Raw genomic sequence first — 15,319 nt, forward strand, 5'->3', positions numbered from 1 at the left:
TCCGGCAGAGAAGAGGTGCCCGTTTTCTTCTTTGCTTTCCCCTGGACCCCAGAGCACCCACATCCCCTTCCCCTCACGCAAGCGATCCCACCCCCCGAAAGGAGTTCTGTCTCATCCCTTGGGAAACGCAAGCACGAGTCGCCGCCTCGAACTTCTTCGAGGGTTGGGAGATTAACCGTCACCCTCGATGAGCAAACAGATGTGAGACATTCGCTTGCAAGTCTATTTTTAATTTCCCGATGCGGCTTACATAGAAACACAAGAAGAAAAAAAATAACACGGTCTTCGTTTCTGGAAGGCCACTTGAAAACCCACCCTTTTGGAAAATCCCGCTTTCCTTTCCCGACTTGCCGCTCGCCCCAGGATGTAGACGACGGAAAGAACGACCCATACATTGCATGCTTTCTGATATTAACTTAGGAACAGCAGCTGAGACTACGGCAAGAGGCAGGAGACTCCATTACCAACGGCTGGAAATTCATTCTTTTCTGCAAGCAAACTGAATCCGGTCTTCCAAGACCACACAATCACTGAGCAAGCAAAGAAGATTCCAACTCATCTCTTTGGAGGCTCCAAGATTTTCCTGGGGGCCCCTAGCTGAGAGGACATTGAAGAGGCAGACTGTAAACATTAACGGGAAGGTTTATTCCGTGCAAGCCGAATACCGTAAGAGGCGGAAAATGAATAAAAATTATAAACCGGGAGAGCCGTGTTCTTTTTTTAAATATAGAATACATTGACCTTTCTGGCATCCATCCTTGTTTGCGGCAGGCACGCTGACTGGAAAAGGATGGAGCAGAAGAAATGGATTCTTTCTGGTACTTTCACTATTGATTATAGCCCAAAGGTGAGAATTCCCCACTAGACTAAGATAATGATAATATTACTAATAATTATGGCATTTGTTAGGCGCTTACTACGTGCCAGGCACTGTACTGAGTGCTGGGAAGGACACAATTAAATTGGGTTGGACACAGTCCCTGTCCTACATGGGGCTCACGGTCTCAATCTCCATTTTACAGAGGAGGTGACTGAGGCTCAGAGAAATGAAGTGACTTGCCCAAGGTCACACAGCAGAAAAGTGGCAGAGCCAGGATCGGACCTTCTGACTCCCAGGCCTGGCCTCTATCCACTACGCCGTGCTGCTTCTCAACTCCTTGAGGGTGGGGTTTGTGTCTGTTAACTTAATGTTTCTCTTCCAAGTGCTTAGTCCAGTGCTCTGCACTGAGTAATCAATCAATCAATCAATCAATCAATCAGTCAATCACATTTGGGAAAGTACAAAATAACCAAGTCGATGGACATTTTAACTATTTTAACATTTTAACTATTTTGCCTTTATGGGTGTAAAATAAGAGCAGGGTCGAAGGTTTGAAATTCTCCTCCCTCCCCCACACCCCAAATTTTACTTGGATATTCAATTTGCCTTCACCGCTTGTATGAACTGAATGTATCGCGCTCTGACAATACCTCAATTCTACCACGAGACCTAGTTTCCGGCTTTCCAAACTGTAAATACTTCAGCTTGGGTACTAACGGTAGAGGGCATGGGAGAAAGGTGGAGGAAAAAAAGCAAAACCAGCTTTTAAAAAGAAAAACTTCTATTACATTCTGAAGCAACCATCGTTGCGTCGAACCCTATACTTCAGTGAGACTTAGAATCACTCTTACAATGACTCTTCTGCCCTTCGAAGCCCTACCGAAGGCACATCTCCTCCGAGAGGCCTTCCCAGACTAAGCCCCCCTTTTCCTCAGCCCCCCTTCCCTTCCGCATCACCTCGACTCGCTCTCTTTGCTCTCCCCTCCCTCTCCCTGTCCCACAGCACTTATATATAGCTATCATTTTAATTATATTGATGCCTGTTTACTTGTTTGGATGTGTATCTATCTATAATTCTATTTATATTGATGCCTGTTAATTTGCTTTGATGTCTGTGTCCCCCCTTCTAGACTGTAAACCCGGTGTGGGCAGGGATTGCCTCTCTTTATTGCTGAACTGTACTTTCCAAGGGCTTAATACAGTGCCCTGCACACAGTAAGCGCTCAGTAAATATGAGCGAACGAATGAACGGACCGAGGAACATCGCGATAGACTGTTTGCTCCTCGAAGGCAGGGATCATGTCTACTAACTACTGTGGTCCCCCGAGCGCTCAGCACAGGTCTCGGCAAAGAGTGAACACTCAATAAACATGCCCACGGGGGCCTAACTCCGAAAGACGCTCAAATAACACATTCCGTCTCCTCCTCCGACTTTCCCGCATTCATTCCCAGCATCCTGAGCAGCATCCACCCATCAGCCACATCATGCTCTACGGCACAAACTCATATCCATCCTCAGCACTGCCGTGTCTACGTTTAATCTACTGTACATCCAAGCACTTATTTGGGTTTCTCTACTCGTAGACCTTTTTACGTTTGTCGGACCTCCCTGCCCTGCAGGATTCTGAGTGCTAGAAGCCTTGGGCTTTCTTCATTTCCAAGCTCTCTGGGGGCTTCAGATTTGCCTGCGAGAGGAGGAGTCTGCGAATACCTCACGTTATCACAGAAAGCCTTTCTTAGGCTCCCGATGCCTCAGGGGGACTTCCTCCTATAAACTCCATCACCACAGCACCCTGATGATGGAGGAGGAGGCAGGGAGATAGCGTCACGGTTGTCATGGTGAAGCGGGTCGCCCAAGCTCACGGGTCCCGGGGGAGGGGGTGGCCGGACGAGAATCAATCAATTAATCAATCAGCGCTATTTATTGAGTCGCTTACTGTGCGCAGAGCACTGTCACTAAGCCCTTGGGAGAGTTCAATACAATAGAGTCGGAAGACACATCCCTTACCGAGACCAAATCCGCCCACCTTCTCCCCAGACTGCGGGGCTTCTGTTGAAACGCCAACGAGTTCGTTCTTAACTCAACCGAAGATTCGAAATGAAAACATTCACCGTCTTGGGCACGGAACGGTGTACCACGGATGAGAAGCTAACTTTGCTTAACCGGAGCGAGAGCTTCTTAGGCAAAATTTTCAACCTTCTGAAACTCAGAAAAACACCACTATCTCAAATAGGGACACGGACTTTATTTCAGGCCGACTGGACTATGTCATTTTATTCCTTCTGATTCGTACGAACCCGACTTGGAGGGGAACTTCACTTTCCTCCTTTCAGGAAGAGAACGCCATTTGGAGCAAGTGGAGGAAATGTGGTCTGGAGACCTCAAAAGACAATCAAAGGCCCCCCTTCCCTCCCTCGGCGCCCCCGGCCCCAGAAGGCGTGGTCCGCGGGAGGCTGGTCACCCTGCCCTCGGCCGAGGAACGGCCACCGGTTGGCCCTCTGCGAGGTGCCGAGGAAGCGGGCGTCCCCGGACTCTCCTTGGAACAGGACCACCTCCCCGCCGGACTCGCCTTTACCAAGTTGCGAATTCACGACCGAGAGGTGGGTGGAGGTCGATCTGGAACCGGGCTTCCGCAGCGGAGGTCGGACGGAGGCCGGGGCCGGGTCAGTGGAGGTGTGGGAGGAGTCTCCGGGCTAGCGCTTGCCTATTCTTCCGGGAGCTTGCTGCCCTCGCCCTCCTGGCCGCCCTCCGGCCCCGGGCCGCCCTCGGGGGTCTCTGACTCGGGGGTGGACGGGTGGTCAAATCCGGGATCCTCCGGCTGGCTCCCGGCCCCGTCGAAGACGATGTCTTCCGGGTTGGGTGGAGGCGGGCAGAACTCTTCGTTGGGGAGCAGGTGCTGGAACAGGCTCTCGGCCTGGCCGGGAACAGAGGGGAGAACGGGTTTCAGTTAAGGGCAGCTCTGGAAGTGCATCTACAGAGAAGCAGCATAGTTTAGTGGAAAGGGAACGGGCTTGGGAGTCAGAGGACGTGAGTTCTAATCCCAGCTCCTCCACTTGTCTCCTGTGTGACCTCGGGCAAGCCACTTAACCTCTCTGGGCCTCAGTTACCTCATCTGTAAAATAGGGTTTAAGACTGTGAGCCCCAGGTGGGTCATGGGCTGTGTTCAACCTGATTATTCTGTATCCACCTCACCACTTAGAACAGTGCCTGGCACATAGTAAGCATTTAACAAATGCCTAAAAAAAAAAATGCCCACCAAAACCCCACTTTGGTAGATCTCTTGCCAACCTGGGGCTTCGTCTTCATCGAACCTCTTCACGAGAAGCAGTGTGGTCTAGTAGAAAGAGCACGGGCCGAGAATCAGAGGACCTGGGTTCTAGTCCCGGCTATGTCACTTGCCTGCTGTGAGACCTCAGGAAAGTGTCCATTCTCTGTGCCTCCATTTTCTCACCAATAAAATGAGGATGAAATACCTGTTCTCCCTCTCCCTTAGATTGTGAGCTCCATGTGGGACAAGGACAGTGTCCATTCTGCTTCTATCACACTGCCCTCAGTGCTTAGTATATAGTAAGCGCTCAACAAATACTGCGACTATTATTATTCTTATGCCACCACATAGCCAGAACTTGTCCCCACCGTATGAACTCCACTGGGACATCCCTGACCGGTGATTTCCCACATTTTACTTCTTCTCCTCAAGATCTTATGGTCAAAGGGTAGGAGAAGTGGGTTAATGAAAAGCTTATAATAATCATCACCTGCCCAAGACTGGGTCTGATTCTGAAAGTTAAAAAGTCACCTAAGAGGCGAGGAGTTGTATTTTCAGGCTCGGCACAATCTGGAAAAACACGTTAGGATGATTTCCAAATGGACGCCGTCTCCAGAAACAATGGCCGGAGTGACCCCTTGGGATACGGTGGCTGCAACTGATGCGTCAAAGCAGAGGAAGATCATTTCCCATGCCAGCTCACTGGCCTAGATTTACTTGCTCTACAAGATCTGACACTCTTCCACTTCCTGGTTTGTGTTGCATAAGACCAAGTCTCAACTATTCATTACCGGTCCCAAACAATAATCGCTAACATTTCGTTTATGCTTGCTCCGAGGGTTTGACTTTGATTGAAATTGAACAATTTAAACAGCGGAGTACGCTTTCAGGTCTACTAGTTTTTGAGTTAACCTTATTCAATTGAAATCGTGCAAAAGAGTCAATAATAATTTCCCTTTGTTCTGGCATTCACTCTCAGTAATTAACTGAGTAAGTGGCAAGCCGGCTGAATGTTAGGTAACTACAAGTAACTGGTGGCGAAGTTTTCCTCGGCCGATTTTTCCAAACCCGATACTGAAATCTCGCCTTGCGTTTCATTCAATCGTATTTATTGAGTGCCGGGTGCAAATACTGAGCGCTTTGGAGAGTATAATACATCCACAGACAGACACGTTCCTGCCCACAACGAGCTCACAGTTCAGAGGGGGAGGCAGACATTAATATATATAAATAAATTACAGGTATATACATATGTGATGTGGGGACGGGAGGCGGGATGAAAGGAACAAGTCACGGGGATGCCGAAGGGAGTGGGAGAAGAGGAGAGGAGGGCCTAGTCAGGGAAGGCTTCTCGGAGGAGATGTCTCTTCAATAAGGTTTTGAAATGGGGGAGAGCAAGGATCTGTCCGATATGAGGAGGGAGGCCTTTCCAGGCCAGAGGCAGGACGTGGGCCAGAGGTCGGAGGCGAGAAAGACGAGATCGAGGCACAGTGAGAAGGTTGGTGTGACCACTGTGCTTCAGGTCAGAACTCCCACTGGCGGAAAATCAATCGACGTACCTTTAAATTATTTATTACAAATTACTTATTTTTTCATATTAAAGTCTGTCTCCCCTCTAGACTTGTAAGCTCACTCTGGGCCGGGACTATGTCTGCTAATTCTGTTGTACTGTACTCTCCCAAGCGCTGAGAAGAGTCCTCTGCACATAGTAGGCGCTCAATAAGTACCACTGATTGATTGAATCAATCAGTCAATAATAATAATAATGATGGTCTTTGTTAAGTGCTTACTATGTGCAAAGCACTGCTCTAAACGCTGGGGGGGGTGGGGGTACAAGGTGATCAGGATGCCCCACGTGGGGCTCACAGCCTTCATCCCCATTTTACAGATGAGGTAACAGGCACAGAGAAGTTAAGTGACTCGCCCAATGTCACTCAGCTGACAAGAGGTAGAGCGGGACTCCCACGCCATGCTCTTTCCACTGAGTCACACTGCTTCTCATCAATCAATCAATCAATCACTTTAACAGAGCGCCTGATTGGGTGCAGAACAGTGTACTGATGGCTTGGAAGAGTACCGCAAAGAAGGAAATATGATCCCAGTATCTTCTGCTTCCAATCTGCAGAATACTTTATAACAACAACTGTGACATTGGTTAATGGTTTACTTCAAGCGCTGGGGTCGACACAAGACGATCAAGTTGGACGCTGTCGCTGGGGCTCACGTGAATTCCATTTTACAGATGAGGAAACTGAGGCAGTGAGAAGTCCAGAGACTTACTCAAGCTCACACCTCAGGCAAGTGGCAGAGTGCAGTGTGCACTGTACAGTTTCCCCACCCGGAGGGTTGGTCAGCCGGAGAAGTGACTTATCTGTAAAAGGTTCTCAGCCAACCCTGAGTTCTCGGCAAACCCTGGGCCCACGTCTCTGGGTTTGGTGCAAGATGAACTTTGCCCAGACAGAAGAAACTGATGCGGGGCAAAGAGCGGTCCACGATTCACGCCGGATTAGAACTCTGACGATTTTAGGTCTTTTTGCCGGGAGGCTTTATCAGTGTCATTTTTTTTTTTTTAACTTAAAAAGTCTTTTGTCTAAAAGGGGTACATCAGTTTAAAATATAAATAATGGGTTAAAATTCACCTTTTCATGCGGTTCAATCATCAGTAATAGTAATAGCTCGGACTACTTTCTGTGGGGAGCATACTTCATCTATGGAGCTACTTTCATGGGAAGTAAATTACTGCTCCGTCAAGCAACACGGAGGTTAAATGTTATCCCGTAATTACAGTCTTCAGACTCCATATCTGAGATGGTGCCGGGGGTTTCTGTTACAAACCTCCGGGGCAAAGGGCTTACTTTTAGGTGTAGAACAAAAAGAAATTAAGAACTTCCTCAGTGGGAAAGGCAAGAAATGCACCTGGCTAAAACGAGCCACAAGTACCGTGGGAAGATCAACACTAAGTAACCATCCCAATTAAGAGAAGCAGTGTGCCTAGTTGATAGAGCACGGGCCTGGGAGAGAGAAGGACCTGGGTTCTACTCCTGGCTTTGACGCTTGTGTGCTGTGTGACCTTGGGCAAGCCACTTCACCGCTCTGTGCCTCAGTTACCTCCTCTGTAAAATGGGGGTAAAGACTGTGAGCCCTCACTGTGTCCAATCTGATTACCTCGTATCTACCCCAGTGCTCCGAACAGTGTTTGGCATACAGTAAGCGCTTAAAAAAAACACCACAATTATCGTTTAGGGTATGCTGCGAAGCGACGGCTAAAAGCAATCCCTGTTCTCCGATCGCCCATCTCCCCCAGGAAATGGGTCCCTCTTCTCGCTCCATCATCTCCCAACTCTTTTCCCTTTAAGGCAGACGGCTTTACCTGCTTGACCGCGTGATCGCTGCCTAAAGCCCCGCTGGGTCCAGAGCAAACGTAGACGTTGGACGGTAGATCGGTATACGAGTCCCTGGCGATGCCGGAAGAGTCCCTCATGTTGAAATAGAGAGCCCACAGAATGCCGGGCTTGTCCGCGTCTTCATTTCCTAGATCGAAAGACGGAAACCAAACCGCTCAACGAGGGGAAATCAAGAGACGACGTTACTAACTGCTCGACCGGAAGCTCCGGAATCAGAATGACTAGTTAGTGCGTGGATGGGTACGAGGATGGGCACAGGAGGTCTTCCAAACTCCCAACGCTTTTTCACACGGGATGAATCTGACGTCAGTTTGGAAGGTACAGGCCCAGCTGGCTCTCGGAGATTGAAAATATCGAGCAAGTGCGTTGCGAGTCTCCTGCCTCACCTCTCCGAGGGTATTTGTCGACTCCTGGCCTCCCAGGATACGACCCGATCGTATTTCCTTTCTCAGGGGGACTATTATTTGGAAATGCAGCCCCAAATAATGAAAACACCGCCAGTGTGGTGCAGGGAATGTTAACTGGGTTAAGACGGTCATTAGAATATTTTAAGCAATCAATGAAGAGGATTTACTGAGCACCTACTGTGTGCACAGCACTGCATAAATGCTCGAAAGAATTCAGTAGCGGTAGAAGACGCCATCCCTGCCAGACAATACCCCTTTAATTTTGCATCAGGATCATTAAATTCATAAAAGGTTGGCACTCTAAGGAGAAAGCCGGGGAAACCGAAAAGCCCATAAGATTGATAGATGCTCCTGGAAACAAGAGGATTATCAGGCTTTGACCTTAACATCTTTGGATGGCGAGAGAATTGCTTCATCTTTCTCGGGGGTCAGTTGGCAGCTAGGAAGGGTGATGGCCGGACAGAAGAGATGGGAACCGGAAACGACTCGGGTCTGTCAATGCCAAAGACGGACAGCGGGTTGCAGAGACTTGGCTGGGGGCCTTACGGTGGCTCTGGGAGCCGAGATCTGTCTCCGGACCTACCTGGTCTCCTCCGCCGGTTTCTGAGGAGATACATTTTTTTCTTTTAATGATAATACTAATGTTGGTATTTGTTAAGCGCATACTATGTGCACAGCACTGTTCTAAGCGCTGGGGGAGATACGGGGTGATCAGGTTGTTCCACGTGAGGCTCACGGTCTTCACCGACATTTTACAGATGAGGGAACTGAGGCACGGAGAAGTTAAGTGACTCGCCCACAGTCACCCAGCTGACGAGCGGCGGAGCCGGGATTAGAACCCATGACCTCTGACTCCCAAGCCCGGGCTCTTCCCACTGAGCCACGCTGCTTCTCTGTACCTTTATGCTTTATGTACCATATCTAACGTTACGAGCCATCACACCCTCTCTGGCGATTCCGGGATGGCCGGGACTCGGTCTTAGCACTGGACCAGACAGGGCCGGGGATAAGTATTAGATTGGATCGGTCAGGTATTTGGGAAACAGGGTGGCCTAGTGGAACACGGATCCGGGCGTCAGATGGGCCTGGATTCTAATCCCAGCGCCGCCCCTTTTCTGCTGTATGATCTTGAGCAAGTCACTTCACTTCTCTGTGGCTCATGTTACCTCCCCTGTAAAATGGGGATGAAGACAGTGAGCCCCAAGTGGGACATGGACTGTGTTCACCCTGATTAGCTCGCAACTCTCCCAGGGCTTAGGACAGTGCCTGACGTATAGTAAGCGCTTACTAAATACCACGAAAAGAGGGGCCTCAGAGGTGTTTCTCGGGAAAAATGAGTCATTCTCTAAGGACAGATTGTTTTCCTTTTGGAAGAATGGGCTTTGAAATGGTAATGATTCGATGTATTTTATGTATGTTATCCTCGAGACTGTAAATTCCTTGAGTGCAAGGAGCGTGTCTACCAACTCTGTTCTTCTGTACTCTCCCAAGAGCATAGAACAGTGCCTGACGTGTAGTAAGCGCTTAATAAATAGCAAAAAAAGAGGGGCCTCGGAGGGGTTTCTCGGGAAAAATGAGTCATTCTGTAAGGACAGATTACTTTCCTTTTGGAAGAATGGGCTCTGAAATGGTAATGATTCGATGTATTTTATGTATATTAGCCTCTAGACTGTAAGTTCCTTGAGTGCAGGGAGCGTGTCTACCAACTCTAGAGAAGCAGCGTGGCTCAGTGGAAAGAGCCTGGGCTTTGGAGTCAGAGATCATGAGTTCGAATCCCGGCTCTGCCACTTGTCAGCTGTGTGACTGTAGGCAAGTCACTTCACTTCTCTGTGCCTCAGTTACCTCATCTGGAAAATGGGGATTAAGACTGTGAGCCTCACGTGGGACAACCTGATTCCCCTGTGTCTACCCCAGCGCTTAGAACAATGCTCTGCACATAGTAAGCGCTTAAGAAATACCAACATTATTATTATTATTATTATTATTATTAACTCTGTTCTACTGCACTCTCCCAAGAGCTTAGAACAGTGTTCTGCACCCAGTAAGCACTCAATAAATACAATCAAAAATTGATAATGCCTGGCCACACAAGTAATGGGACAAATTTTGAGAAAAATTGAAAAAGAAAAATAAATGGAACTCTAGAGGATAAAATGCTTCCCTTGAGGATGGATGTCTTGAACAATATATGTATATATATACATACACATATATATGTATATACACACACGCATATAAAGTGTCCGTCTCCCCCATCTAGACAGTAAACTCCTTGTGGGCAAGAATCATCTCTACCTTCACTATTGTACTATACATTGTCCCAAACGCTTAGTACACTGCTTTGCACACAGTAAGTGCTCAATAAATACCATCGATTCACTGATTGATTGATCTTTTCCCCAAGAACAGGATTTAGCATCCTTCCCAAGTAATTTACAACAATGAACGAAACCCGTCGGGCAGGGAAAATCCAGGCTCGGTCCTGAGAAGCAGCGCTTTAATGTATTGGAAAAGTTCCCAAAGGCTCGTAAAGTTACTCGTTCCTCAGTTAAGGCAGGAAAATGAATGGAGCCCTCCCTTTCGGGTGACTTTGCCTCTTTGACCTGCCATGGCCCAGTGCACACTTTATCTGGTGATTCATTTTCAATAACTCCAACAGTATTTGTTCTGACATTTTAATTAAAATACGGCCACTACCTCATCCTGATGATGAAAAGGCCCGAGCGGTGGAGGGGGTGGAGGCGAAGGGGTGGGGAGGGAGGAGGCCCGGCTGTGGCGCACCTGAGGAGCCCTCTGCTCTTAGAACCGACCAAAGAATTCCTGTCAGGCCCTCAACCCCTCGCCGGCTGAAACGGGATCCCTTCAAACAGTGAGAATGAGGAAGAGAACAGTTCTCAGAGGCCGCCAGCTGCTGAGAAACCAAAAATCATCTCGCGACCGTCCTTCTTCTCTAGTTTTATTTCTCCTCTTTTTTTTTTTTCCAACAGGAAAAGTGTAGGTTTTTTTTTTTTTTAAAATGGACATTCCAGAGAGTAGGCGCCCGGGTGGGACTTGTTTTGAGAACATTCTGCCCCGACAATTCTGGCCTGGTTGAGTCTCCAGGCCGAACAAACAAGTATCAGAACACGGAGAATAAACGAAGGGGGAGAAAGTTCAGTATTTACGTAAGCGGGGCCCGAATCAAATTGAATTACCACGAGAATAATGGTCTGATTTGGAAAATGCAGTTGAAGTACAATTTACAATCGCGAGCTTCAGCAACAACTGAGGATATTTACGAAGTTTAAAAACCGGGAAAAGCTATCGGAGGCTGAGGGGCGGTGGCAGAGGTGAGACGAGCACAGGCCATGAGAACTCTGAAGATTTATGAACTTCTTCCTGGCTCATCCCAAAAGACGTCGGCCTTTGCTTGAGAAGGCAGCGTCTGTCCTTCCAGCGGCCCGGACGAGGGCTAATGCACATGACGAGAGGGGAATCGGTCAATCCAGCCGTTTATTGAGCGCTTACTGTGTGCAGAGCACTGTACTAAGCACTTGGGAGGGTACAACAGAACAGAGGTGGTAGTCACGTTCCCCACACGCATGCACGGAGGGAAGAGGATACACTTGAGTGTGAGCAGGGATGCCAACACTCAAAGGAAGTGTTGAAGAGATGAAAGTGATTCAAGGATGGGACCTGGCAAAAGCAACCCCAGTGGAATGATGATGATGATGGTATTTGTTAAGCGCTTACTAGGTGCCAAGGCCTATTCTAAGCCCCGGGGTAGATACAAGGTAATCAGGTTGTCCCATATGGGGCTCACAGTCTTGATTCCCCATTTTACAGATGAGGGAACTGAGGCACAGAGAAGTTAAGTGACTTGCCCAAGGCCACACAACAGACAAGTGGCAGAGCCAGGATTAGAACCCATGACACCTGACCGCCAAGCCCGTGCTCTTTCCGCTAAGCCACACTGCTTCGCGGATGGAAATGGAAGCGGAATGGAAAGCAATTGAAACCGGAGGTAGCGTGGCCTATTGGAAGAGGCTGAGACTAGGATTCAGAAAACCTAATCCCAGCTCCGCCGCATGCCGGCTGTGTGGCCCTGGGCAAGTGATTTAATCTCTCTGGGCTTCTGTTTACTGGTCTGTTTCAGTGGCGGTGAGATAGACGACGAGCTCTCTGAGGGACTAGGACTGTGTCTAACTCGCTAACCTAGTATCTACCTGGGCTATTAGCAACTAGTGAGCGCCTAAAGAAGGCCACAATTAAGATAAGGATGATCCAACAGATGGCAATAATGTCGGTATTTGTTAAGCGCTATGTGCAGAGCACCGTTCGAAGCGCTGGGGGAGATACAGGGTCATCAGGTTGTCCCGCGTGAGGGTCACGGTCTTAATCCCCATTTTCCAGATGAGGGAACTGAGGCACAGAGAAGTGAAGTGACTCGCTCACAGTCACACAGCTGGCGAGTGGCAGTGCTGGGATTTGAACCCATGACCTCTGACTCTCAAGCCCGGGCTCTTTCCACTGAGCCCCGCTGCTCTCAGTGTCTCTCCATGGTAGATGGTAGGTGACTGACAGGCAAAAGACCCCCAGATACCCTAAAGACCTTCTAACTTTTAACCCAGACGGTTTGCTTCCGTCACAACGGCAGCAGGCGTTGCCCTCCTGGAGCAAAATCCCAAGAACGGCCAGAGGAGGGATGCTTTGGTGCCTGTTTGGACTATGGCAAAGTCAAAGGTGGGAGGGCCAACCCCTCCTACCTTATCTCACTCACCTCCCACTCCAACCCGACCCTCACACCTCGCTCCTCTAACACCAACCTGTACCTCCATCTCGTCCCTCTCTCCAACCTGGACCTCCCTCCGCGTTCACGGCCGAAAGGCCGCCTCTCTCACCATCTCCAAAGCCCTGCTAAAATCGCATCCCCTCCAGGAGGCCTTCCCTGACTAAGCCTTCATCTCTCCCATTTAATCTCCCTTCTCCTTTGCCTAAACTCTCTGATCTTACCCCCGAGGAACCTGATGTTCACTCCGTCCCACCGCTCTTCAGTACATAACTCTAGATTCTCCCTTTCCCCCGTTGATAATTTATTTGAATGCCTGTCTCCCCGCTAGACTTTGAGTTCCTTGCGGGAAGGGAACTCTGAATTATTCTCTCCCAAGCACATCATACAGTGCTCGGCACACAGTAAGTGCTCATCAAATACCACTGATTCGTGTAGGGAACACCGAATTGACATCTGGAGTAGTGGCTAGAGCGCGGACCTGGGAGTCAGAAGGTCCTGGGTTCTAATCCCAGCTCTGCTACTTGTCAGCTGTGTGACTGTGGGCATGTCACTTCACTTCTCTGTGCCTCAGTTCCCTCATCTGTAAAATGGGGTTTAAGACTGTGAGCCTCACGTGGGACAACCTGAATAACCTGTATCTACCCCAGCGCTTAGAACAGTGCTCTGCATATAGGAAGCGCTTAACAAATACCAACATTATTATTAATCCCGATCTGCCACTTATCAGCTCCGTGACCTCGGGCAAGTCACTTCTCTGTGCCTCAGAAACGTCGTCTGTAAAATGGGGATGAAGACTGCGAGCCCTACGTGGGACAACCTGATCACCTTGTATCTATCCCAGTGCTTAGAACAGTGCTTGGCACACGGTAAGCGTTTAACAAATACCAACATTACTATTATGTGAAATAAACTTATCTGGCAGTGAAACCACAGGAAGATGATTCAGTTTCATTCACTTCCCTGAAGGGCATTCTCACTCTCGGTGTCTCTCAATGCACCTAGGGCCCATGAACCCTCTAGGTGCCAAATGAACAGTGTTTTGATGAGACCAGGGCAGGTGGGCTTCATTTGGGGTTTCATTCATTCATTCATTCCTATTTATTGAGAGCTTACTCTGTGCAGAGCGCTGTACTAAGCGCTTGGAATGTACAATTCGGCAACAGATAGAGACAATCCCTGCCCAACAACGAGCTCACAGTCTAAACTGGGGAGACAGCAAAACAAAACAGAACACAACAAAACAAGCAGTCTGGTGTAAACATCAAGATAAATAGAATCACAGATATATACACATCATTCACAAAATAAATAGAGTAATAAATAATATATATAAATATGCACAGTGCTCTGGGGAGGGGAAGGGCGGGAGGAGGGGGAACGGAGAGGGGAGGAGGAGCAGAAGGGGGGGGGCTGTGTGGGAAGGCCTCCTGGAGGAGGTGAGCTCTCAGTAGGGCTTTGAAGAGGGGAAGAGAGTTAATTTGGCGGATGTGAGGAGGGAGGGCATTCCGGGAGAGTGATACAACCGGGACAGGCGCCAACGGGGAACGGTGAGGAGGTGAGCGGCAGAGGAGCGGAGCGTACGGGGTGGACAGTAGAAGGAGAGAAGGGAGGTGAGGTAGGAGGGGGCAAAGGGATGGAGAGCTCTAAAGCCAACAGTGAGGAGTTTCTGTTTCATGCGAAGGTTGATAGGCAACCACTGGAGGTTTTCGAGGAGGGGAATGACATGCCCACAGCATTTCTTTAGGAAGATGATCCGGGCAGCGGGATGAAGGATAGACTGGAGCGGGGAGGGACAGGAGGAAGACTCTGCCCTCTAGACGGTTTGCTCGTCGTGGACAGGGAACGTGTCTACCAACACTGCTGTATCGTACTCTCCTATGCATTTAGTACTGTACTCTGCTTAGAGTAAGCGCTCAGTAAGTATTATTGACTGACTGATACTCTCTCCAGAGCATAAACCAAGTGCTCTTCACACAATGGAGGCTCAATAAATACTATTGGCTGATTCAGGGGTTTTGAGGGACAACGAGAGAGAAAATGGGTTTCGAAGGTCAAGCTGCCTCTGGGCCATTAGCTGTCCAAGACCCCTTCTCCTTACCTGGCTCGGTCTCGTCGTATGGGCGGAAAAGTTTCTGCACCACCGGTTCTAAATCTTCTCTTGCCGTTCCGGAGGACGTGCAGGTCAGATGGACCAAATCTATCCAGGGACGACGGTGTCAATGGTAAAGAGAGGAGGGAGAAAAAAAAGTTAACATCTGCTCATCCCCATTTATTTCTGTTAATGTCTGTCTCCTCCATAGATGGTAAGCTCATTGTGTGCAGAGTATCGTAATGAGCGCTTGGGAGAGTACAATACAACAGTAAACAATGTTCCCTGCCCACGATGAGCTGACACCCTAGAGGGAGAGACAGGCATTAATAAAAATAAATTACAGATATGTACCTAAGTGCTGTGGGCCTGGAAGGGTGATGAATAAAGGGAGCAAGTCAGGGTGACACAGAAGGGAGAGGGAGAAGAGGTAAGAAGGACTTAGTCAGGGAAGACCTCTTGGAGGAGATGTGCCTTCAGTAAGGCTTTGAAGGTGGGGCGTGACAGTAACTGTCAGATCTGAGGAGGGAGGGCATTTCAGGCCAGAGGGAGGATGCGG

General features: G+C 48.9%; 1 protein-coding gene across 1 annotated transcript in view; it reads right to left on the reverse strand.

Moving 5' to 3' along the window:
- Positions 1–3,046: 3,046 nt before the first annotated feature.
- Positions 3,047–15,319, reverse strand: part of CHM (CHM Rab escort protein) — a 110,006-nt gene continuing 97,733 nt past the window's right edge. Inside the window, 3 exon segments of the mRNA XM_029067881.1 lie at positions 3,047–3,735; positions 7,460–7,620; positions 14,770–14,868. Of these exon segments, the coding sequence (XP_028923714.1) occupies positions 3,526–3,735; positions 7,460–7,620; positions 14,770–14,868 (470 nt within the window). The 3' untranslated portion in view covers positions 3,047–3,525.

The sequence above is a fragment of the Ornithorhynchus anatinus genome, chromosome 6, assembly GCF_004115215.2.
Source record: "Ornithorhynchus anatinus isolate Pmale09 chromosome 6, mOrnAna1.pri.v4, whole genome shotgun sequence".
Classification (NCBI taxonomy): Eukaryota; Metazoa; Chordata; class Mammalia; order Monotremata; family Ornithorhynchidae; genus Ornithorhynchus; species Ornithorhynchus anatinus.